At 42.7% G+C, this 25,165-nt stretch overlaps 1 protein-coding gene across 2 annotated transcripts in view; it reads right to left on the reverse strand.

Moving 5' to 3' along the window:
* The window catches only part of LOC115772243 (formin), a 48,768-nt gene that overhangs the window by 10,038 nt on the left and 13,565 nt on the right, over positions 1-25,165 (reverse strand). For both annotated transcript variants that reach the window (XM_030718320.1, XM_030718319.1), the window contains 12 exons: positions 24,956-25,076; positions 23,311-23,372; positions 21,345-22,051; positions 19,239-19,380; positions 13,681-13,768; positions 10,728-10,789; positions 10,178-10,266; positions 9,396-9,525; positions 9,155-9,301; positions 8,977-9,036; positions 8,765-8,885; positions 2,990-3,082 (listed from right to left, as the gene is read on the reverse strand). In XM_030718320.1, the coding sequence (XP_030574180.1) occupies positions 2,990-3,082; positions 8,765-8,885; positions 8,977-9,036; positions 9,155-9,301; positions 9,396-9,525; positions 10,178-10,266; positions 10,728-10,789; positions 13,681-13,768; positions 19,239-19,380; positions 21,345-22,051; positions 23,311-23,372; positions 24,956-25,076 (1,822 nt within the window). The remainder of the gene's footprint in view (positions 1-2,989; positions 3,083-8,764; positions 8,886-8,976; positions 9,037-9,154; positions 9,302-9,395; positions 9,526-10,177; positions 10,267-10,727; positions 10,790-13,680; positions 13,769-19,238; positions 19,381-21,344; positions 22,052-23,310; positions 23,373-24,955; positions 25,077-25,165) is intronic.

The following is a 25,165-nucleotide window of genomic DNA, read 5'->3' on the forward strand; positions in this document are numbered from 1 at the left end:
GTGTGTGTGCGTGCTTTCGATGCAGTGCTGAAGCTGGGGTGGAGGGCTGAGCAGAGAAGCTTGGGAACTGGAGGGTCCTGTGGACTCCTGCCATGTAAAAGTGTCTAAATGCAAGGCAGATGTGTGCGGCGGGCCAGGCCGAGGTGCAAGAATTTATCTAGGGCCAGAGAGTGCCTGTGATCTCAGATTTATAGCATTTTTCCAGATTCATCCTTTTTACAATGATGGGGGACCTTTCCTACTTGAAGATTTAAGAGGGGGAAGTCTCCAAAAAATTGTTCAAAGGCAGGTTTGGGGGTCTTCTGGGAGAAGGTGAACTAAAGCCTTCGACCAACCACCCGGTTTACTTTTCATCTCTCTCTCTCTTTTTTCTTTTTAAACATGTATGTGGGCAAGAGGGTTAAGGTAAACCTAATGAAGGGGGGTGGCAATGTCTGGGATAAAGGGAGGAGGGGGAAGAGGAGAGGGGCCGTGACCAATGGCGTTAGTCTCAGTGGGGGTCAGGCTGGCGCCTGAGGTACCCCTCCGGTGCGACTTTGCAGAGGTGGCATAGGAGCCGGGGAGGGAGGGTTTACGGAGCGCGAGAGAGAGATTGGCCCAGAGAGGGAGAGGATGTGTGAAGTTTCTCTTCCTCCGCTCCCTGTGCAAACATGAAACCACTAGTCGCTAACTAGAAAGTTATGAGACACGCATGCTGAGAAGGACAATAAAGTGAGGCTTTAAAACTCTGACACACTTTTCCAAACTGCCACTTTACAGAGTAGCCAGATGACAAAGAGATGTAGAGCAGTGTGAGAGGGATGCCGAAGATTAAAACACACTTTTTCATCCCCCACCAACTACCAGCAACTCGGGCTGAACAGAGCCTGAGCTGAACAGCTCAAAGACTTGATTTAAAAACGGGTTCCTTGGACAGTTATGGGCAAATTTTATTTCAGCGACGTAATTCACAGTCAGTACTGAACAAGTGGAGGTTTGGTTACTGACTCACTGACAACAAAGGAAGCTCAAGGAGGTGATGATGCACATGCATTTTTCCAAGGAGAGCCGGTGAAATGAGATTTACGCAAGCTGAGATAAAAAGCAGGAATTTGTTTTCAATTAGTCATGGTGTATATTCAACATGAAAAATATGCCAGTGTCTGTATCCCCAGAGGTTTCAAAGAGCTTCCAATAAAAAGGCAAACAAAACAGTGGTTGATGAGATGTGTTAAAAAGAAGAAGTGTGATCTGGGAGGATTTTTGTTAAATTTAAGAAACACCACCAAGGAAACAAAGACGTATACCAGAAAAATCTGTAAACAAGATCAAATAAACAAAAAATTTAGGGTTGTACATATGTAAGAGAAATTCCAGAGGGTATATACTGTAGCACTAAGCTTGGAAAAAAGGCAAAAACAATGACAGAGCAAAAAACAGGAGCAGTATTAGAAGAGAATGGATCAACGAGTTTAGATCTGGGAGAGATCACACAGAGCAGGGCGTTTGGCTTCACCTGCAGGCCCTGCTCGGAGCTTCTGCACATACTGCATCATGCTTTTGTGCTCACTTCCCTCTATAATGAAGGGAGTTGCACAACAAAGAAAGGCTCCCGGCAAATGATTTAGGTAAATGTATGTTAATGGAAGTCAGGTAATTATCTTTAAATATCCGTGTTTGGGTATCGAGAGGTTTCAACTGGCTCACTGACCATTTTCTAGTACCACACTCTCCATTTATCCAGGCACTAAGCACCTAAGGTGGGTCTCAATGGGCAGTCACAGCTCATGAGAGTGTCTACACAGACATCACAATATTAAAGATACCATTGTACTTGTATTTGAATTTACCCACTCGCTTCAGTTAATGAAGGTGCTTTGAATCAGATGTAGTGGGATTCCCTGTATTTCCAGGAATTCTCATCCTCCCTAAAGTGTCATTTGTGGATTTGAGAAAAGGCAACTGTCACAGAGGACTGGGGAACTTCCCCAACGTCGGGGTGAGAAAAGAGACGGACGACGAGATGATCCGAGTTTGTAGGGGAAGCTCTCCTCCTGTCACGGTGGTCCCGAAGAATGATCCAGTGAAGCGAGTATGGGTTTATTAGGCCGCAGCCAAAGATGCCCTGCCAGCTTTATGGAAGCCAAGAGTACATAGGACCCATGTTAAACGCAACGTGATCTCTTCTACGGGCCTGTAGACTCCTGTCCTCATGCTGTCTTACAGGGCACTGAGACGCCCCTTCTCAGCAAGAACAAAAACACCCACATGCACCAGGAGACGGATTCTCCACCAACTAGCTGACTGTCTGACATAGCAAAAAACATAATTACAGCTCCCTCCTTTAAAAAGGACCCATGCTGTGTGTCGGGGTGAAAAGAGGGGCCTTTCTGTCTCTCCAAGCTCAGTTTCATGGCCATCTCGTTGGTTGTAAATCTTCTGTCCAAATAAATGTTTCATCTTTAAAAGACACTGAAATTTTTATTTTTAAACAGCTTCACATGAGTCAGGCCAACGTTCGAGCACGAGCAAGGGCAAACATCCATTACAGCTATCTGACGGAAAGGACTTTAGAGTGTCATTTGAAGGGAGTGAAAGAAGATTAAGCAACTTATTCCTCATCCTGACTGACACCACCGTCATTTTCTCAGCAGGAGAAAATGGTTAGTGAGGAAAATTTGTAAAGGGGAGCCAAGGATTACATATACTGGCATCTATAGGGATCTATAGGCAAATAGTAATCTTTTTCTTGTTTTATTTTTTGGCAAATATTTCGTGTTATCATGATTTTGCATATTTTTAACTTTTGTGTTCCCCTGAGGATTTGCATAGGTAAAAGAAGCTGCCTGAAATGAAGTGATTCTCAGAGAGAACGGTTCTCCCACTCGCCATCAGTTCCACAGATTAAAAGGATATTTACAATATCATGACACAAAGAAGTAGAAGAAAAAAAAAAATCCCCATTTCTCACTTTGCTACAGATAAACAGGAAAACGTCGGCTTCACCCACCAGCACAGACGAATCCCTCCATCTTCTCCTTGAAAGGCTGCAGGTGTTCGTCTGATGAGTTAGCGCAGACCTTCTGCACATCCTTCTCGCATGCTAGTAAACAGAAAGAACAAAAAAAATGAATAAATAAATAAGGGGATGAGGAAAAAGGATTAATTAAACAAAACAGCTGAAACAGAAGGAAAGAAGGGCTTAAAGTGAGAAGAACCTTTTATAATATTTTTTTAAGCAAAAGTGTAAAAGTGCCTGTTATTTAGGGCTGAACTTGCAATTGTCTGTATTTTATTATATTTGCTTGGAATTAAATATTTTATTAGTGAGGTTTAATATATGAACAAACAACAAAGGAAAGTTTCATGTGTAAATAAAGTAAGGCTCAGCGCGTAAAGAAAAACATTCTGAGAAAACTGCAATTTATTGTAAGTCTGTGCATTAAACAATTTTTTTTTTTTTTTTTTTTACAGAAATAAAAATAAACAGATATCACCATGAAACCAGCTGATTACGTACAAAAACTGCAGTAAAACAAACAAAAAGATCACTTAAAGAAAAAAAAACAAAAAAGTCCTGCAGTGTAATTTGTCTGTTAGTTATATAGTTATAAAAGTTGTCCTCTCATTTAAGCTCATACTTCTGGTGGGGAGCATTCCCCCTAATTTAATATCAGTTTTATGTTGATTTGCATATTATTGAGGTTTAATTTAACATTTTAAAACCAGTCTGTACAACAGTGACCCTTTCATTTGCGTTCCACTACACTGCATTGTATTCTACCTTCAGTGCTGCCCGTATATGTGAGAGCAGCAGATGTGTTTGCCGTTTGTGGATGTTTTTTCCCTGTCGTGCCAAATGATCCAACTCACACGGGTTCAGAGGAAACAGCCGCGAGTGAGCGCGTTCCAGCCGAACCTTTCCCCATTTCCTCTCGACTGTAACTATACACACAGACGCCTGGCAAAAGAGCTTTGCACAATCCTTCAACCTGTAAGTCATTAATGGCAGCAATAAATACCTAAACTTGCTTATGACAGCATAGCTAAATAGTTCTGCAACAGAACAAGAGCATTAACAGGTCTGGCCGCAGTCTCACTTCACTACGTCGCCGCTTTAAGATCGTGGTTTGGCTCTCACATGTTTGCATGCGGAGCTGCTGCACCTGTACTTCAGTCTATTACTTCTTTTATTTACTGGATGTCTTATTAAATGAGACAGGAAACACAACATCCCAGCATTAAAAGTGAGAAGCAACTATGCAACAGCCACACAGTCTGGAATCCAGGGCGCTATTTAAATTCAAGGAAAGTGGGAGCCAGCAGTTATTAAAATAAGAGAGAGAATTCAGCAACCATACAAACACGACAACCAAAATATCCTGTTTGGACAAACCACGTTTCCTTAACAAAAAATCCCCCAACTCTAAAGGACCCATTAAAAAAAGTGTTCAAAACAGCAAGTCTACAATTTAAGAGGCGGCTCGCTTCCAAATGTGGTCCAGACAGCAAAGGCTGCAAAGAGGAAGCCCACAAAAAACACAACAGCTGTAAAGAATAAAAGCTCAGGGCTCGAGTTTGAGACATTGTCTTGGAGTGATAATACGGTTTTTGGAAAAGTGCGATCGGAAGGAGGACTCTCCTGCACGTAAATGACTGACGCCATCAGGCCAGACAGGAGACCTCAGATGTTAAGGGCCTTTGCAGATATTCAAAGTTTTTTTCCTTGGTGAAAAATAAAGTCAAAGTGTGTGTTAATGGGGCAGTGAATTTAAGTGTGTTAATCGCAAACAAATACAAAAATTGGGCCTTTACAAAAAATAAATAAATTGAGCTCTAATGGGTTTTCATGTCTTAATGTACCTTTGATTGCTTATTATTGTAAATTGTCAGTATTTATTCAGCTGTAACCCCATGTGAATTAATAGTCTTGATGCATTACAAATGCATTTTTTAAATCTTCAGTTAGAAATTATAATAAAAAAAAAAAAACTCAGACATTTACAATGCATTAAAAGATTGAAATATAAAGACATAAGTGTAGCTAAAAATACTATATAAAAAAATGCAATTACAATTTTTATGTAATATCAGAAAACTGACTTAAATAAGAGGCCGATTAAACTAATGAAATTATCATTCAAATTACCACCAGAGGTACCGCATCATCTATAATGTATACACACACAATTTATGAAGTCAACATTCAATGGACATAGCAGAAAATACAAAGACGATTTTTACACTTTGCCTGTCCAGACGACCACACCTCTGCCCTTTAAATCCCCGTCGCTGTTACTACAGATTTACACAGCAGCACTGGGACCGGGCTGCTAGTGTAGCTGCTATCAAGACATTATTCACATCACTGATTAGAGACCAGTTTTGTGCACAATGTTTAACTGGCAAAACATTATCAGTTTTCCAAAGTAAAATTTTAGCGATACGTATAAACAGATCCAAGAACAGCCATAGGTACAGTAACAGGGAGGATAAGCAGAGTTAACACAGCTGACTCCCAGAAGCACTCAAGCAGCACTTAGAAAACATGCATTTACATATCTGAACAGACACCGGTGAATCCATTATATGTAAATGTGAGACTTCTTGTTGCATAATATGAGGTAACAGGCCAACAGCTCCGGGTAAAGAGGGGGTGGTGATGGCGGCGAGGGAGCAAGCGGGAAGAAAAACAAACAAGAAAGACAGACTTTTGCTCCAGCTTTTACCCCGTGTGGTTTGCAAAACGGGCGACTTTGATGTTAACATGTACTTATGATTTTACTGCTGTAAGCAAGAGCCCCCGCTGAAGCTACCAGGAAATCCCAGCGAGCCAAGACAATTCACAACTATGGAAAGTCAATTTAAAGACAATGCTTAACAGTGGATGGAGACTCTGCGGAACACCGCAAGATCTCAGCCATGGCTGCTTGATGAATGGCTCTGTCTCAGAAATGTAGCCATGATGCTCTGGTTCATGATAAAGCAAAAAAACAAAAAAAACAAACAAAACAAAAACAAACAACAGAGAAGGAGACACACAGAAAACAGGAGATTCTTCTTCTAACACTGAAAGATTGGATCCCTCCTCAGCAAAAGAAAATTTTAACTAATGTAATAAATATTTTATATATTTTATTTCAGATATATGCAAAATGTAACAGTAAACTTCATAAGCTTTGTTGCTTTTTTCCCCCCCTTCCAGAGGTTAAACCAGTACAATGCTCCAGCCCTGGCACATTCTACTTATTTATACCTGGAAAGTGAATTCTCTCACTGATCTCCAATTATCTTTAGTTCCAGTGGTCTGTCAGTATCCAGCTCTCCTTTCTATGGGATGAAAAATACTATCACCTCTTGGCAAGGCCAGCCAGGAGACTGCCGGAGGGAAAAGGTAAGGCGTTCTCTCTCCTTTCCATTCCTTATAAATCAACTCATATCCACCTAACTACAACTCTTCTCCATTTTTTGCAGGAAAACACAGCACTGACAGGTAGAGGCTTCAGGCAGGACTTAGAATATGAGCAGCAGCATTGAAATATGGATTCAAAATGCATTTTAAAAAGGTGCTTTCTCATTAGAGTGTGCTGCTTTTGTCTGTATCTGTCAGTCCAGTTTTTTTTTTTTTTTAAAGAGGGGCAGCATGCAAACAGATTTTGATATTTAAAATGCATCCATTAATCTGGGCATGTGATATGGACCTGGATAAACGCATTCTGTGGTGTACTGACAGCTTTCTTCAAATTTAAGAAGCCAGGATCTTGCACGATTATTTGCAACAAATTAACAAACATGAAAAAACATCCAAATGTAGCAAGATTTTTTGCCTTGTTTGGTCAATAGAGAGGTTACATTACCTCTGCATGCTGAATTTACTCATGCTGCTCCGAGTCGAGGCTCTGTCGTAAAACAGACCTCAGGCTAAAGGCCCAGCCTGAACCTGACATTAAAGGCCATTTAAAATCAGGACACTGTCTGATTTGCCACAGTGATGAATGCCTAACCTAGGCCAGGACTTCTGTGAAACACTAAACTCCCCTGAGCAGCAAATGAGCTCTGACTGTTTCTTTTTATTTGATCCTATTTCATTTGGTTGCATCCCTTCCCATCTGTCTGGTTCAGTTATGTGGCCGTTAAAGAGATCTTTTAGTAGGTAGTTGCTGGTCTAGAAGTCAAAAGGAATTTCAAGAAGATTTAGGAACTTCAAGCATACACAGTTTTAATGATAAACCTAATCTTTAGTCCAGAGATTAATGTACAAATTAACCGTGGCATGAACAAAATAAAAGACCTTTCTCCTACAGTAGGTTTAGCTCCTCATGGCCTCTCACTCATCCCTCTCCCTCTGAGAGCAGCACAGAAAGAGGTCATCACCCTCTTCCCAAACAGGAAGCCCCATCAAAAGAGGATCATGTTTCTGCACAAGCCAGTGAAGAAGAGGGCAGCCAAGTGGACGGCAGCCCTCTCCGGAGCATCACTGATGACTAGCAAAGCCCAGAAACACAGACTTAAATACAGTATCGTAAATGTGTCTGTGACACACAGAAACTCCATCAGAACTGATATGGAGGAGCGGGATTAAGCTCAGCAGGGATGAAGCTCTCACTCTTAGCATCACGTCTCCTCACCTTTGACCTAAGGCTGGAGGGCAAAACACTGCCGACCACTGCAGTCACCACCTCAGGATCAGGTGAGGGGCAGGCGGCCTTGCTTTCCAAAGTCAAACAGCGCGAGTAAATCAAAGTAAATCCAGTGTTAGTTTCTCAGTGTCAGACAGTGTTCCCAATGTGGAGGGAAGTGATCTGTGTTAGCTTTATAATTAAGACCAGTTGCTTTCTTTAGGCTGGTTTATAATAGCCTGGCATAAATATTTATTCCTGGCGGCTGGAGAGGATAAAAATGGTGGGAGTCATAGGTGGAGCTCAGCAAACATCCAAAATCCAATGCCTGCCCTGTGATGCAAATACCCCTAAGGACTATTGTGCCAGACTGTGTTGCAGTAGAGATCAAATACGAGGGCCCTTGTGTTGCATTTATTGTCTTCAGGTCTTCCATTTTTCCTAATAAATGAGTGACAGCTTGAGGTGGGTCTGGGTACTTTAGTAGACTCTTTGTATTTTTCCCTCAGGTCAGAGAGGAGAGGGCTTTAACAGCAATCTGAAAGACGTAGGGGAGAGCTGTGGAGCATATCTAATTGCTTTCATATGCCGTATTATTGGTTGATTTAAATAACGACAGACACCAGGGGCACTGGGGGGCATCGCCTTTAACCTCCGCATGGCCCTGGCCAAGACTAACTGGCTGGTTGGCTGGGTTACTGAGTGGCTCGGCGCCCAGGACACTACCAGCACAGAACATCAGAAGTGCATTTAATTTTTAATCCCCCTATTGTCCCTCTGGTGTATCCTCAGTGACCTGGAATTAGTTTTTTTTTTGATTTTACTCTAGCTTTAAATGCTGTGGAGACAAAGATATAAAGATGCTTCCGAATGCCCCACCACTAGTCCTGTAACAGGAAAGCCTGTCGTGTTATGATGACATGGTTGTTAAGATACAATGTCTGGAAATTGGGAAAAGCTCCCTCAGGCCATCCAAGGTCCCGAATAAACCCAGAAACCTCCCTGCAGAGGGAGGGAAGCGTCCAAGGGATGTACATTTGCATTTAAACTGCTCTGGTGAAAGATGGTAATGTATACAATTACACTGACTGATTTACTATGCAACAAAGATAACCTGAGCAATAAATTCAATGCAGTAAAAATGAGTGTACTTATACACGTCGTACCAGTCAGATCTTTCTTGAGTTTTCTGAGGTCTTTGGTGAGGTCATCAAACTTAACCTGAGAAGCCTGGAAGAACTCCTGAGGCTCTGGCAGAGGGAATACACTCTTTTCTGTACCAGCATGCTGGAAAAGTGAAACAAATACAAAATTACTCCAATGTTAATCAAAAGTAATTTAAAAACTTTATTTTTTTTGTTCAATTTGATTGACTCACCATGTCAAAATTACGCAGGTAGTATAAAACCACGTAATCCACTAAGTTGATGTGATTGTCCTGAAGGAAAAATAAAAGACAATCAAGATAAAAGTGCTTGTATCAGCTCAATTAACCAATACTCACCAGGAGATTATGCTACTTTGGTAAGATTTTGAGCCTTTAATTGTTGCATTACCCTGCTCTTGACGTCCTTTAGCTTGGGAAGGATCTCCAGTCCGAAGCCATCAGCCTGACCTCTCGTCCTGTTCCCTCCATTCATATAGTTCCCAAAGGCCAGAACGAGACCTATTATATCCCGCAAACTGTTGCACTCGAGCAATTCCTGACATTGATACCCACACACACAGAGTTGGTTTGGGGTTAGTTCTTGTAGGCTGACATTTTTAAAGCCGAGTTTGTTAATGTGATGTTCTTACTTTGCTGACATTGGAGATTATCTCCACCTTGCGACGTATAGACGAGACGGTGTCGAGGAACACTGACTGGAAGATGATACAGCGGGCTCGGCTCGCAAAGTCAGGAATTTGAGAGAGTTCATAGAGAAACCTGGAAAACAAAAGGGGAGGAGGGGCAGACAGAGAGGATGAGAAGGGGGTGGGAGAGAATGGGGTGTGATGTGTTATGACAGAATTAAACAAAATGTCTAACAGGAAGAACTATTTTGGGTCCTTGGCAGAACGAGGTTCCCCCGGCAGGCTGACTGAGTCAGTGTTGGTGTTCACAGGCAGGCAGGCAGCTGCTAGTCATGAGCGGCGCTGCTCGGCTGGGTTTGAAAGGTCTACGGGGTCGGGTGGAGGAAAGCAGCGAGCGGTGCACGGAGACTGATCAAAGGTAGCTCTGGCCTGATGCGGGACGACTTATGTAAACAGTGCCGTGTCGGAGGGGAGCGGATTGGTAACATCCTGTGTGATTAGACCCTGCTGATGGAGGCAGACACTGAGTAGGGATGACTCAGGAGGCTATAGTGACAGCTCTGGTCAAACATGGAAATAGGAAGGCCAGGCATAATGGCACCGCTGGGTCCAGGCCTCGTTAACTGGCCAGGACCGCTTAACCCTGACAAAAACTACTGAAGCGGTGTCTATTAATGCTGATTTTAGCACGTACACAAAGTTATAGAAGACTATATAAAAATACAGACTTTGTGTAGAAACACAAATGATGCTCCAATGTGTAAAAAAAACCCCCTAAATCTTACTGTTCAGGTTTGTCCAGCAGTTTGACTTCATCTTCTTTGGAAGTCTCATAATGCCTCGTTATCTTTTCCATCTCATCACTGGTGGCCCTCTATCAAGAGAGAGACAATGCAAAGGTCATTACCAAGACATGCGTCAATACCGGAAATATTTTGGTGAAATATGAGTACTTTAACCTTTAGTTAAGAGTTTAAAATACATATGTATACCTTATTTGTTTAACAACATGTACAGTGAAGGAAATAATTATTTGATTCCCTGCTGAATACTTACTTCACTCAATGACATTCAAATCAATTTATAGTTTTTATCTAATGTGTGTTTTCTGGATTCTTGCTTGATATTCTGTCTCTCTCCATTAAAATGAAACCACCATAAAAAATTAGAGACTGTTCATTTATTTGGAAGTGAGCAAACTCATTCAGAGTTCAGCAGAGCATCAAATAATTATTTCCTCCAATGTAGGTGTTATCAAGCTTTACTTTAAACTTGTCACAACGTTTGAGCCTCATCCTTCTCTTTACTTTTTAATGTTACATGCACAATACTTACATTTTCATATAAAGCCTCAATTGTCTCCAAGTCCACCACAGAATTGTCCACATTAAGAACAGCTGGTAAAGATAACAGTACAGGTAGTTGTTAGAAGCAGTCAGCAGTCAGATAAAATCCTGGATCAAGTTGCCAGCCATTTGAGCTGCCACTACTTAAAGAACAGACTCACAACAGGCCTTTAGTTTAGGTAAAGACTGAATAATGGAACATTGCATTTGTGGCATCTTTATAGAAGAGAGCTTATATTCATATTATATATAAAAATACTGCCCAAACCAGTGAAACAAAGAGTGATATTTGACCAAAACCAGGGTGCTACACCACATCTCCACCAACAACTAAAATACATAATTCAATTGCCATTTAGCTGAATTTTACACCTAATTTACAATATTAGCTTGAGGTAGTAAAGCTGGGAGTGTGGCCAGGCTGTGGCTGCAGAGATATGCAGAGCAGACTGAGTCTGAGACCGCAGATGCTGAGCACACACTGAAGCTCCTCTCCTCCCTTCTAGTCATGGACAAGCAAACTGGGGGACGAAGCTCCTCGGCATGGCAAAGGAAGCAAAGCCTGAAACTGCTTAACCTCAGAGCTCACAGCTAGAACCACCAACAGCCAAGTAATGAGTTTGAGGCGGGCAGTAGATGGTGAACTAAGCAGAAACAGAGGGTGATGGAGCAGACAAAAAGTGAAAACATGGTGTGGACATGAAAGAAAAAATGGAACGGTCACAGAAAGAGAGAGACACCCGCCTGTTATGTGTCTGAGATGTGTCATAGGTTCACAGCTTAGTGACCCAGAGGAAAGTGGGTAGGGTCGTCACAAATTGGGGGGGGCACGGGGTGGAGTGGCTGGCTTTTGGATCAGCTGATGGTTGTTGTCATTTGAGAAGGGCTGTGCACAACCTGCTCTGAAATAAGCTACTCAGTGTGACTACTCGTCTTTTGTCATGCTTTCTATGGCCGCAGAGTCGATGAGTCAAGCGGTCACAAATGAATATCAGCAATTATCTCACGAATTTAAGCTAAAGTTTGTAAACATTTGCCACCGTAAACTACAGGTCATCAGGTAAACTCAAAGGATGTAGTTACAAAAATGAACAACTATTCGACCCACAAGAGGTAAATGAAGTCTCTAAAGGGACAGTTCAACCCAAAATCAAGTAAACAGGTTTTTCTGCTGGGCTGTAGTGCAGTCTCCAACCACCGACACAGACATCAGTGGAAGAGGGGAGGTCCTTCTCTTAAATACTGGAACTAACTGGCACTTGCCTTCAGTTTATCAAAACATTAAAAATAAATCTGTAGTGAAAACACTTTTGGTGTCAGTTGAATGCCTCATGTATTAAACTGGCACAGACAATGTTAACAATTTTAGCCAACAACTACTTCCACCTAACAAGGTAACAATTAGCATTCTGGTTCCCAGCTGGTCTGCTGCAGAGAAGCTGTCAATGTGGTCCCAACGTCTGGATCAGAGAAAACGCTGGAGGTCCATTTCCTACATCTTATTAGAGTGGATTATTCAGTCCCTCAGCCATGCAGCCGTCAATCACCCGCCAAAGGGGGGCCCGCTCCAGTGTGCACAGGAGCACTCTGATCCGAGGGGAGCCGGATATCTCTCCACACCGACAGATCAAAGCGTGCCTGCCAACGGCTTCACACCCTCTCCTTCCACTTTTCACTCGCATGTGTGTGTGTGTGTTGCGGTGAGATGGTGTGTGGGGGAGAGCCTCCCTTTGCCCTTGAACCATGGTGGCCCTTGAGGTCACCCAGTCACTTCGACGCAGTGCAGTTGACCCCCTCGCTCTTAACCAGTGTTGCCTTCTCTACTTCCCTGCTTCCCACTCGCTCCCTCCCTAGTAGCTGTAATTACATTACATGTACCATGTCCTTTTAATTTGGCAACAAAGGGGAGGCAAGCAGGCGAGGCAAGGGACTAGAACCTTCAGAAGTGCTTATTAAGGTGCTGTCCTTCATTGTCAGATTCAAATTGTCCATTTCACATACACCTCCCATTAAAGCACAAAGAAGCAGCCTCACGCTGGGTGTGAGCGGCCCTTTTTACCAAACTGACACTGGAACAGAAGAGAAACTGAACTGAAGGGGACTGAAGGGGGGGAAAAAAATCTAAACAAGATGGTTGTCCTGGTATATGCGCTTTTTGGCTTGTGTTTGAGTTGGTTTTATGTGGTAGCGCAGCGTCTGCTAACTGTGGAACGTGGTTTTGTACATGCTTAGATCATTAGTGGGGTGTCAGTCCCATTAGGCTTGTGGAAACCGTCACTGGCTACAATAAACAGATCTGCTGGCCGCATGCTCAGACAAGCAGGCGGCAGGCATTCTCCGCCACAGTCCCAGGACAGGACTAATTCCTGGCCCACCTATGATGTCCCCAACACACATACTATGTGTTTACTCACCCATGCAGACACTTAAGACTCACACATATGCCTGCATTTTCCACAGAAAAGCCAAGAATGCAATCAATCTATTCAGCTCTTAAAATGAAGGGGATGGCAATCTGATTTTAACCAGTGCAGGAGGCCTGATAGAAAAAGTGAAAGGCTGCTTTCATCCCACTGTTGACATCTCACATTTTGACAAATTGAGGCATTTTCTTTCCACACAGTCGTAACTGGAAAAATCATCCACTTTCCACTTGAAGCACAAATTAATCGAGAAAAAGGGTCTAGAGTTACAAATTAGTACCTGTCAAGACATTGGAAATAATCCTCTGCGGCAAAGTTCACTATCTCATCTCTAAAAATAACTCCATCTGCATCTCCTCAGGAGTCATACTCATTTTATTGTCGTATAGGACAGTAAATGTAGCTTATTACTGCTGAATCGGAATATGAGTTTCTTCTGTGAAAGACAAGAAAATAATATGGTATTTGCAAGCTTGCAGACGTGTTCAACAGGCTGACATTGGAAAAGATTTTTTTCACCTTGCTGAATGTCTTTCATCTCCAGATGCAGGCTTGATATCAGGATGCCAACCGCCTGTGAACGCTTCCCATCCAGCAGTTTGATAATCTAGGAAAAAAACAAAACACAAAATAATTTGCATTATTAAGTATTAATGGAGTCAGGAGGGGGAAAAAAATGCAATATGAAATGCAGGTTTCAGAAAAAATTGCACCTCATTTTTAATAGGACAATTACTCTTCACATAAATTGTCCCTAATTGTTCAAAAATTGACATGAAATAAACTGAAGAGCAGACAGTGAATAAAAAGTTCATTGAGAGGGTGGCATGAGAGGGTGGGTAAAATCCACCAAGTCCCTACCGAGGCTGTGGAAGCAGATGATAGATGATGAGTGAGACAGAGTGCCTGAAGGCCCCAGTTAGCCCAAGCAGTCGGCGAATCACCGGGATTTACCCAAATGACCGAACTAATCAACACTAATTGTGATAACCCATCATCATGACGCAAAAGACCGGGAAATGTGGAGCGCGCACACATAGCTGGGACCCTCTTTGTCCAGTTGCATTAATGAGGGAGCAAAGTTAGAAAAGCACCTCCTCCGGTTTACCAGAGAACATGTGTGAGATATAATCAAAAAATATCAAGTCGCAGTGAAAGTACAAAGGCAAAAGTGGCACCATAAAAGGACAGTCTTGAAGAGCAAGGCAAAAAGAAGCAGTGCTTTTTATAACAAACTATAAATTCACAGGATTTTTATTTGTGCCTACACATGGTCACAATTACTTATGACTGAATTAGCTGTAAAAGCAGAGAAAGTTTTGGCAAGGTAAAGCCCCGCTCTAAAAGTTAATGTGTCAGGCTTCTTCATTAGGTATTATGGTGTTGTCGGCTACTGGGCTGTCCAGTGGGAGCTGGAGAGCAGAAGCCTTAGAAGTGGGTATTGCATTACAGGGCGTTAGTGGGTGCCATGCTGCTTCCAGCTCTATTACCTGGATCACTACGGATCTCCTACTCTGGGGACTCGAGACGGCTGAGTACCAGGCTTTCCCAACACCTCTAATTAACCACTCTGGATGGGCCGCACTAAAAGCAGCGCAGGAACCTTTCCCGCTCACCGTGGCTGCAGAACTCGCCAATTAGCCCAAACAGTTAAGTTAATGAAAAAAGACAAGTGATGCTGGATGCTTGCCTTCAGACACGCAAACAGCTTGGGTAGGTGGAGGGAGACGGGAGATGCTGATGCTGAGACAGGTAGACACCAATAGCTAATGGCTCCCTCCGGTGGATAAAAAGAGAACCAACTTGACGTTGCTGTGGATGCTCGAGTAACAGAGATGAGTCAAAAGAAAGAGAAAGAAAAAGCGAGCAGTCTAAGAAAATAAACAAAATCATGGAAGGAGACACTGGGATGTCAGAGCCTTGAGCTGAAGCAGGTGGCCGGTGTTAGGCGATGTGGCCTGGGTGATGCAGAATCAGAGCCGAACGGATAGTTTACACAGCCATGTCTGAGCGAGCAGCCTGCTCCGTAGTGATGTCTCTCTGATTATCTGTCTGAAATCACCCAGGCAAATGTTACAATAACAATTGGTTCAAGACTTCCCATCAATAACCAATTGCGATATACTCAACAACCCCAGTCTCACCCAGAAATGTTAATCTTACACCCACTCTCCGACGTCATAGCCAGGACTTCAAATATGTCTTTAATAAACGTAGTATGATTGCTCATAACTTATTCCCATAAACCAGTAAAGCTGCTGTTTGTTAAAAGAGACTTGCCATGTATAAACTTGATACAGCTCTGATTTATGTGCATAGAGGAGACTGCAGTTTTTGTGTTTACTAATGTGCATACTTGCACGTGCGCACGCACACACACACACACACCCAGAATTATTCCTTCATCTTCATCCATCTCTCCCTCCCTCCTCAAAAATGCACCAACGTGCCCATCGTCTGCTCCCCCGCACATATAGGTGCCCATACTTCATTGCCTCCTCCAGCCAGCGGAGTGAAGCCACATGCATGCAATTAGACCCCCGGTCCAGCCCGGTCCGCTCTTCTCTGGTGGGAGAGCCCTCTTCCATGTCATCTCCTCAGCTTTGATATGCTAATAAGCCGAGAGAGACGAGCTCCAGAGTAAACAAGAGCTTTGATTTTTCTATGGCGCACATGATAAAGATTAACTCACTCATGTAGGCATCGCCTGTATCCCCCGAGTTTAAAACTTTTGGCGTGTGGAGTTGCTGGAAAATGGGGAAGTGGCTCATATGCATAATGTACACACACATTCCTTTCCCACCCACTCATCTCCTCTTGCCGTCCAGAGCCCCCGGGCTGTGGTGTTAGCATGTTCTGGCAACACTTTCTGAGCAAGTGCATAATGACTTCTGAGGACGTGCCGTCATCACACAGGTTCATTTTCATGAAAGCAAACACACACAAAAAAACATACACAGAAACACACAAATAGAGTCTCCTTAATACAGATACATACACAGAGTCCCTGGCAGCATTAGACTGAAAATGACTGTGCTGACAGACGGGAGGCAGGTAGTCTGCATGTGTGTCAGCTGGTATTGTGCAGAGAAACACATCGCACCAAACTGAGAAGCTATCAGCTATATCGCTGTTTTATTCTGCAGAATCAGACTGGACATTAATTTCAACTGTCGTGTTAAAATCTCTGTTCTGGGCAGACATTTATAAAGCTTCCGAGTGTGTTTAAAGAACCACATGGGGAGAATCGGTTTTTGTGAAAACTAAAGAAAAAGATTTATTTAAAAACCTCCTACAACTTAGAGGGAGGTGCAGGAGCAGCGTTGCCAGAAGCTTAAAGGAAAACAAAATAAAAAAAGGACCCCTGCTCCATAGTGCATGAAGCTTCTTGATGTATTCTACAGAATTCCAAGTTTATATATTTCATTAAGTAACAACCGTCTAAACAAATAGCTGACTAACCAACAGCTCAATTTTGGGAAATACAGTACTGTGAAAAAGTCTTGTGCCCTTATTTCTTTAGATTTTGCTTCTCCAAAAGTTTTTTGGCTGTTTTTTTTTTAATCATTTTCAGTCCAGTCCTTGTAAAGTGGACAAGTGGAGGACAAAAGAAGAAATGACAGTCCTAAAAACGATCTACAGCAGATGAACAGTCATGTCCATAAGAAATAGGAAAAGAATTCCATCAAAAAAAATGGAGCGAAAATGCTGAGGTATGCCACATTACACAAGAACTGGACTGAAAATCTGTTGCAACAGGTCTGATGGAGAGAGGTCTGACAGTGAGCGCCTACAGCCATCTGTAAAACGCAGTGGAGGATCTGTCATGGATTGAGCTGCATTTCAGCCAGAGGTGTTGATGATATTGACAAAAAAATTGATGGAATTATGAACAAAGAAAAGCATCATCCACTATGCAAAACCATCTGGAAAATGATTGACTGGCAACAGCTTCATTTTTCAGCGTAATGATGATCCCAAACACACTGCCAATGCAGTAAAAGCATACCTGGATAGAACAAACACACAATGGAACACCAGCAGTCACAGATTGGCCTCAGAGCCCGGACCTCAACATTACTGAAGCAGTGTGGGATCATCTCGACAGACATTAGCTTCTCAGTGAATTGAATAACTTTTTTCTGTTCTGTTCTTTTAAAGACACCACTGTAGGCTCTAACCATTCGCAAAGTTTAATTCACCAATTCCTGACATTCAAAACCCAAGGGATTAAGCTACAGATTAACTGATAATTAAAAAAATATTAGTCGTCACTTAAAATAAGGTAGCAACTAAGGACTAGGATGTTGCGGTCCAAAACTTACACGGAAAGATGACGCAAGGAAATTTGTGGAAGTCTTATTCTAAGCCCAAAGGAATTTAAATAAAGTGTGATATCCTATCATAAAATCCTAAAACAGCAGCTGCAACTCATCAGCGAAAAAGTCTTGCCACTGAATTACATGCATCACTTAATATAACATGACTAATGTTACAGTGTCATCCAAATATCCCGGAGGTTGTGAGCCCGCCTCTGTTTCAGTACTGCCAGGCAGCTCTTAACCAACTCAAAGGCCCACAACACAAATGATAAACAACAAGTGACATATAGCGGTCTGCTTTGCACCATCTAACATATCCTTATTCACCTTCGTCCCTATAGTGTCCATCTCTGTGAGCATTCTTCTACTCAGAAGCAGCTATTCTTCAGTCCCCCCCCCTCTCTCCAACTTCCCCAAACCGTGTGCCTCCCTTTCCTTTCTTATCCGGCCGTTAACCAGCTGAACTTCTTGGAAACCATCTATTTCTCCTCCATTCACTCAGAGTATAAACTTCCAGGGATAGGAAATGATTAGATAAACAAGTTTCTATTATTCTGATGACCTTTCCAGTGAGCTAAACATCAAGGCAGTCAGAAACAATTCCCCTCGCCTCTTTAACCCCAGAAATAACTGCATTAAAAAAACAAAAAAAAAAAAACAATTCACAGTACTGAGAACAAAATGTCTAAACATAGATAACAAACCCAGTCCGTGTGGCGTAAAGGTCCTTCTTTTAAATACAGTAAAAAAACAAAAAAAACCAAGTGTTATACTGGACATGGAATTTTTTTGATTGTTATGAATTTGTTTTAACATGTTTTTATTATTGGGGTCGAACCTTCTTTAGGCTGATGTAAGCCCAGACAGGAGACAGTCGTCTCTGTGTGTCTGGATGTGGCTGTCTGAGATGGATCAAATGTTGGACAGTCTGAGTGACCCGACCGAATCGGGAGATCGAGGACCAAAAAGCCCGCACACACGCGCGCACACACGTACACACATTCTGGCCCTCTGGAGCCGAGTGGAGCCTTAACAAATTGATCAGAATAGAGGATGTGTATGGATTTAGAGGTTAAAGTCTGGGGCAGCGGCTGATTTTTAACTGCTCGGACGCCTCGGTGAGGACCACGAGGTAGCCAGGACGCTGACGCAGCGCTGGCTGCACGAGAGGTGCAGAGTTGCAGCATTTAACAGGACAGCATCAAGGAGTCTTTGGTGGGTAGAGGGAATGACGGATCAATCGGGCAGAAAGAAGATCTTTTTTTGATTTTTCTTGATTTGTGCAAACTTTAAAGAAAAATCAACCTTGCACAAAAGGGGAAAATGCATAATTCTGAAGCCCTACTTGCACTACACTGCAGACCCTGATCAGAGGGGAAAAACAGCACACACACATAAGGGAGTGAACTTGATAGCCAGTGCTGGCCCAGTGAAGGACCTGGCAACTACAGACAACAATCTGGAGGAGGATTTGATGAGACTAGCAATCAATTTTTTTTTCTTGGTTCACCTTTTGTTATTTCTTTCTTGGATTTACGATTGAAGATGGCGGCAGACAGAAAGCCTCTTTTAAACAAAGCTAGATTAAATACAGAAAAAGCATGCCCTCAGCTGGCAGTATGTGCAAGATAACCATATGCAAAAGAATTAAGTGATGAATTAGGCTTTCAGCACAGCGCTCAAAGTCAAGTGGAAACTGTGACAGCAGGAAAATACAACCTAAGCTGAGGAGTGAGTGGAACCAAATGATGCTACCTTCTTAGTTTTGGCTTTCTTCTCATAACTGTCCGACAGGGGCTTCTTCTTCGGTTGCAGGGCAGCCTTACAGAAAAGATCCTCAAACTCCTTGGTGTTGACAATGTCTGGCTCCTCCAGCGAGCACCACAGAGTGTTGTTACTAAAAACAGAAAAACAGAGCGTGTATTTTAATATATACAGACTGATGCATCAAACCTGAGGATACAGGGTGTAAAACATATGATCACAGCCACAGTGGCTCACAGAGCAGGCGAGCAACACCGAGCCTATTTGAGCTGCATAAACTGAGTGATTTCTATTTTTGGACGCTCATTTGATGTTTTTCCATTCTTCCATTTTGCTGTTTGACAAAAACCTGGCAGCAATGATCGCGATCTTGACTTTTAAAAAGCACAGTTTATAACCCGGGCGATAAAAATAAAAGTTTATTACAGCTTGTTTCTGGAATAAACCACCATTTCCAGCAAGGACAAAAATAAGGGAAGCAATGCTGTGTTTTGTAAGTTGCTGAGTAACATGGAAAGAAACAAACAAAGGCAGAAGCGAGAACAAGAGGTGTCTTAAGTCAAGAGGATGGTTGAGCACTTGTTAAAAACACATCTACTTTTCTGTTTAGTTCAACTCAACCCATCTGTCTCCACTTCTTCTCCCCAAGTCTGTTAATCAAAATGACATTAACACCACAATCAGCAAGCTTAACCCAAAATATATGTATTCTAAACAAAGAATCTGGAATGACAGCGTTCCTAAGTTTTTCTTTATCTCTTCACACATCACAGTTCCTCTCACGGGTCACCATTAAATGATATTACAGGTTACGACACTGGCAGGCCAACTTACAATCAAAACGAGAGCCTGGATGTAACACACTAGCGCACAAGTGCTTGGAGGCTTATCGTGGCTTAAATACCAGAGCAATCAACTGAGTTTCCACAGTGACTAGATTAGGGTCAAGTAAGTTCAGTTGTTTCTCCATGCATGCGTTTGCAGAGGTGAGCGCATTTATCTAGGGCAGCCAAGAGGTTTTCTGTTGAGGACATAGTGAAATTGCCTCAAACAAAAAACAAAATCTTCTGATTTTGCTCTACTTTCTGAAGTCCAACGAACATCTGACGGCTCTGATGCAAGAAACTAGCTTGGGATAGGAAATTACACCCAAGACAATGTTCTGATTGGACTATGGCGATTACTGAATCCAGATCCACCATTAAACTTTCCTTTTTTCCCCCCCTCACTGCAGCTTCTGAAGAAAGTCTGTCTTACATGCTGCCCACTGTACTCCGCATCTCAGGTTACATTCAGACACTGGGCACCATTTCAAACCTTACACATCACACCCTCATAACTCAGACCTTCACACCATTAACACAGATCACACAGCTGATCCAGCTATAGTTAAACATCTGACCCATTTAATGCCCCTTAACTTGGCCCTTTATAGTTAAATTTATAGCCGACACAAAACTGCTGCAGTGTAGACACTTAGTCCTCCAGCACTGGCCACAACCAGCAAGGGAACACGAACCACATCTCAGCTTCTCCCACTAATCCAGCCATGGAAATACAAGGCCATAAAGCTGAAAGGCTGGCACTCAAAGGCAACAACCACAGCCACAGTAAATGGTCTGGATAATCCACTTACTATTACAGAGTATCTCAATAGGGCCTTTCGATGAGGGAGTGTGGTGCAACAACCATTTCTCTGAAATCTCTTTGAATAGGAGTATTCAGGCCTAAACTAAGACCCCATTAGCCCAGAGCTAATAATGCTGACAGCTTCATTTGCACTGGGGTGACAGTGCCACATTTTGACTACTGGATATTTGTGTGTCTACCTGTGCTTAAAAACTACAGGTTTAGTTCAATAACAAAGACGACACCAAAAGCATTGCTTAGACTTTCTCATTTGTATCCTTAAAATCATCTGATCAGATTTTTGCTTTTTAAGTATTAAAAAGGAAACTTCCATTATAATGGCTGATTTATAGATTTTTTTTTTTTAACCATGACTAATACTGTTGGACATTTTACAGGGAAGAATATATAATTAAATTCTGTAGTGTGGCGTGGTGGAAAAAGCACTGTAAGCAGTATTATACGTACTTATTGTCCTGCAGCTGTATCCTGGTCCAATACAGAGGCTTCATGGGACAGGCAGGCTCAACGGCAGGTTTCCGTGGAGCCTTCTCCACTTTCTGGCCGAAGCTAAACCCCCCCATAGGTGGAGGAGGTGGGGGGCCCAAGCCTGGAGGAGGGGGTGGAGGAGGTGGGCCAATGCCAGGTAGGCCGGGAGGGGGCGGTGGGGGTGGTGGGCCACCTCCAGGAGGAGGAGGAGGTGGTGGAGGAGGTGGCGGTGGGGCTCCGGTGTTGCCTGGCAAAGGAGGAGGAGGTGGAGGAGGAGGAGGGGGTATTGGTGGCCCTGAGAAACCTGGTGGGGGTGGGGGAGGAGGAGGAGGTGGTGGTGGTGGTGGTCCAGAAGGCACTGGCCCCATTTCGGCTTTAAGATTAAGTCCGAGAGAGTCCAGGTTGAGTTTTTTAGGTAGGTTCTGACCGGGGCTTTGAGCGAGTCCACCTCCCTCACCCTCGGGGCTCTTAATGAAGGTCTCCCTGTCTGTCTGGATACCCACAGTGCGGCAGGTCTTGGGTACGGGGTCATCACCAGTGGACACAGCAACATCGCGGACCTCACTGCGCTCCTGTCCTGTGTTGTATGAATTGTCTCTTTGCATCTTAGCAACGACTCCCTCCAGGTGTGATATTGAGACGGCATGCTCACCTCGCAGCTGGAAGATCTTAAGTTCAAAGTCAGCCTGTAAGGAGCAGATTGCCAAAAGAACAAATCCAGAGTATCAGCAACTTCAGTCATTTCCCATCATACAGCACAGCAGTATCAAGCGGTGCACAGCGGTTTTCCTGAGATGAACTCGGATTAGAGTGCATAATTATTCTTCCAAGCAGATTACCTGAACATGATTCTTTATTGAAAAATATATATTATATCTTTTCAGCTTCGTTTCCTCTTTATTCCAATTAAATGTTTCCCTGAGGTTAATATCTGACTATTACAGTAAAATCCTCCAAGTCTAATTTTCATTTGACATTTCAAACGAGGAAAACCAACCAAAGCAAAGTATTGATTTTAAACAGAAATGAAACAGATGTTGTTTATTAACTCATGTCAGCTTAGAAATAGAATTAGCCCAGCCTTTGTTGTGGGTTGACTGTGGTGCATGTTTCTGTGTCAGCACTGGCTTTTAAAGGTTAAGACCAAATTAATGGCTTTCAGCAGAAATGCTGAGAAACCAATTTTGAGGTCAGACTTTTTCATGGGAGTGGCCCATAGAGCAAATTATTATCAGTAGCACAAATTATATAACACAGCCAGCACTATAGTCCCCCCCCCCTTTCATTTTTCATGAGCAAATTTGTTTAAACAGGCAGATAGAAACACATTTCAAATTCTTCCAAATCACTGTTTTTGAAAAAAATAAACTAACACCTTTAAGGGGGATTTGAAGGGAGCCAGCTGTGTGTTTGTGTGTGTGTGGTAAGGACTGAACAATTGGAAGTTGTAATAGTACATAACTATTCCAAGTTTGCCTAAAACACTACATTATAGTAAGCTCTTTTAGTTTTCACTCTATGTCAAATTTCATGTATTATATCTCTTTTTCTCATGGATATACAATTCTCCATCGAAGTCTGACAGCCCTGATGGAAGTTTCAGCACTTAAACCTCGTCTACTGAACATCTTGAAAGTTCCCGTTTTACAAGTAAAAAAAAACACTTGACAGGGTTTGAGCTGCTACAGCTACTCCACCTGAAAATTTCATGTTTGTTTAGCGCCATCTCGTGGCCACAACTGTCAACTGCTATGAGAGCCTAAATGCACACAACTGGAGATTCCCTCCATTTGTATCTTGTACAAATGTACGGCTACAGCTTGCTTGGCAAAAAATATATATTCAGTATCTGAATTTTTATTTATTTTTTTGGTCTGACAGCTAAAATTGATTTTTAATCTGCCTTTTTTGCCTTTGTATCTACTGTAGTCACAAGAAATCTTACATGCATCCTTTCCAGCTCTTCCTTGCACTCTCTCTTCAGCTGCAAGAGGGCAGCCTGGTGCTCTGAAAGCAGGCAGAACAAACACACAACACAAATTAACCAAGTATGTATACACACACACACACACACACACACACACACACACATACACACACACACACACACACACACACACACGGACCTGGAAAACTGTTGAACTACTGTGTGATTTAATGTATGAATATTTCAACATCAAATTAATCTGTAAGATAGAGCCATCTCACCAAGATGTACTGCAGTCTTTAAAGTGCTAAAAATAATACAGAAGGGTGGATCACTTTCACTTAACGACTCAACCAACCAGTTTCATACAATGCTAAAGGCTAAATAAATACCAAAGAAAACACTTAGTTAGGTCACTAAAAATGCTCACCTGGTATCACTGACAAAATGGAAAAACAAAAACACAAACACACGCGCTATAATTGGCCTCACATTCATAATGTTATAATAATGAAGCTTTTGTTCAATAAGGAAGGCCCGTATTCACTCATCTGCCTGCGTTCTTGGATGTTTGGGCTGCTAGTCTATTCTTTACATCACTTCCACTTTCCCACACCGTCCCACTCAACGCCGTCGTCGTCATCCCTCTGGTCCGATCAATTTCCTTGCCCCCCTTCTACAAGCCAATCAGCCTCTGTTCCACGTGCTTTAAATCTAAGAGGTCTTCTGTCATGCTGCCTTATCAGACTTTCATTTGTGTGACCGGCCTCCTTCCCATCTCCTGCTTCCCCCCATCGCTGGACTCTACTTCACTATGAAGTTTCGTCGGAGTCCAGGTGCCAAAGAATTTACTATAAAAACTTTGTACTTCTTCTAAGGATGTGCAGCAGTACATGCTTTGACCACTTCATTTGCCAACACTTCGGAGATATTTACATGATAAGCATGCATGCACACGTTGGTTCATCTATATGGCCTAGAGGACTTTTGTTCTGCCTCTTAAATTCCACACTGTTTTATTTGACAAGAGCAAAGCTGCAACATGGGGCATGGATCACTGGAATAATCCACTTTAGCTAGTCTTAATCTATTGTCTGGGATGAAGCTACACCACAGGGAACATCCAACATCTGTTGCACTGTTGCTGTGCTTAGATTCAAAGGCCGTACAACCTGAGAGCAAAGCTTTTTAGGTTGTAATTTAATCGCCTCTGTGTGCTTTTAACTTATTTGTGTGTCATTACACCTTTAAAAGCACGATTGGAGCTAAACATGGCAAGCTGCCCGGGCTATACTCCCCCCCCCCTCCAGGAACCACACATGCTGCCCTGTGGTGCAACAACCACAAAAACAGCATCATTAAGGTGCAGACACAGCCTCATAGTGCTCTTAGATGGAATTAAAGGTCACCACTAATACTTTTATCTCAGACATCTAAAGTAAAGTGTGAGTGCCTGAGGGTTAGATGTTAGGGGTGCTGTGTTTGTTTCAGGGTTTTAATGTTGAGGCTCAACCAGGAACCATTAAATCACAGAATGTATGACCACTAGCTTTCATCTACAATCAATGGGAGGCTTGACAGCGTAAGCTTAACTGGCAGCATTCCTGGTCTTACATGTAAATACAGGCAACACTGTCTAAGCCTACAAGCCTGAGATTCTTACCTGCCTCGGTGTACTTGAGCCCCACCTTCTCTTCTTCATCCTTAGTTTTGGGTGGCGGCCACACAGCCTGAAGACGCCCTGGAGTCCGGTCCTCACTGTCTGTGGGAGACGTGACTTCAGTCTATGGGAAGGAAGGAAAAACAAACAAACAAACAAAACATGCAAAAATAGGAGGTGAATTATAAACCTACTGACTACCACTTTATTTCA

This window comes from Archocentrus centrarchus, chromosome 22 (genome assembly GCF_007364275.1).
Source record: "Archocentrus centrarchus isolate MPI-CPG fArcCen1 chromosome 22, fArcCen1, whole genome shotgun sequence".
NCBI lineage: Eukaryota > Metazoa > Chordata > Actinopteri > Cichliformes > Cichlidae > Archocentrus > Archocentrus centrarchus.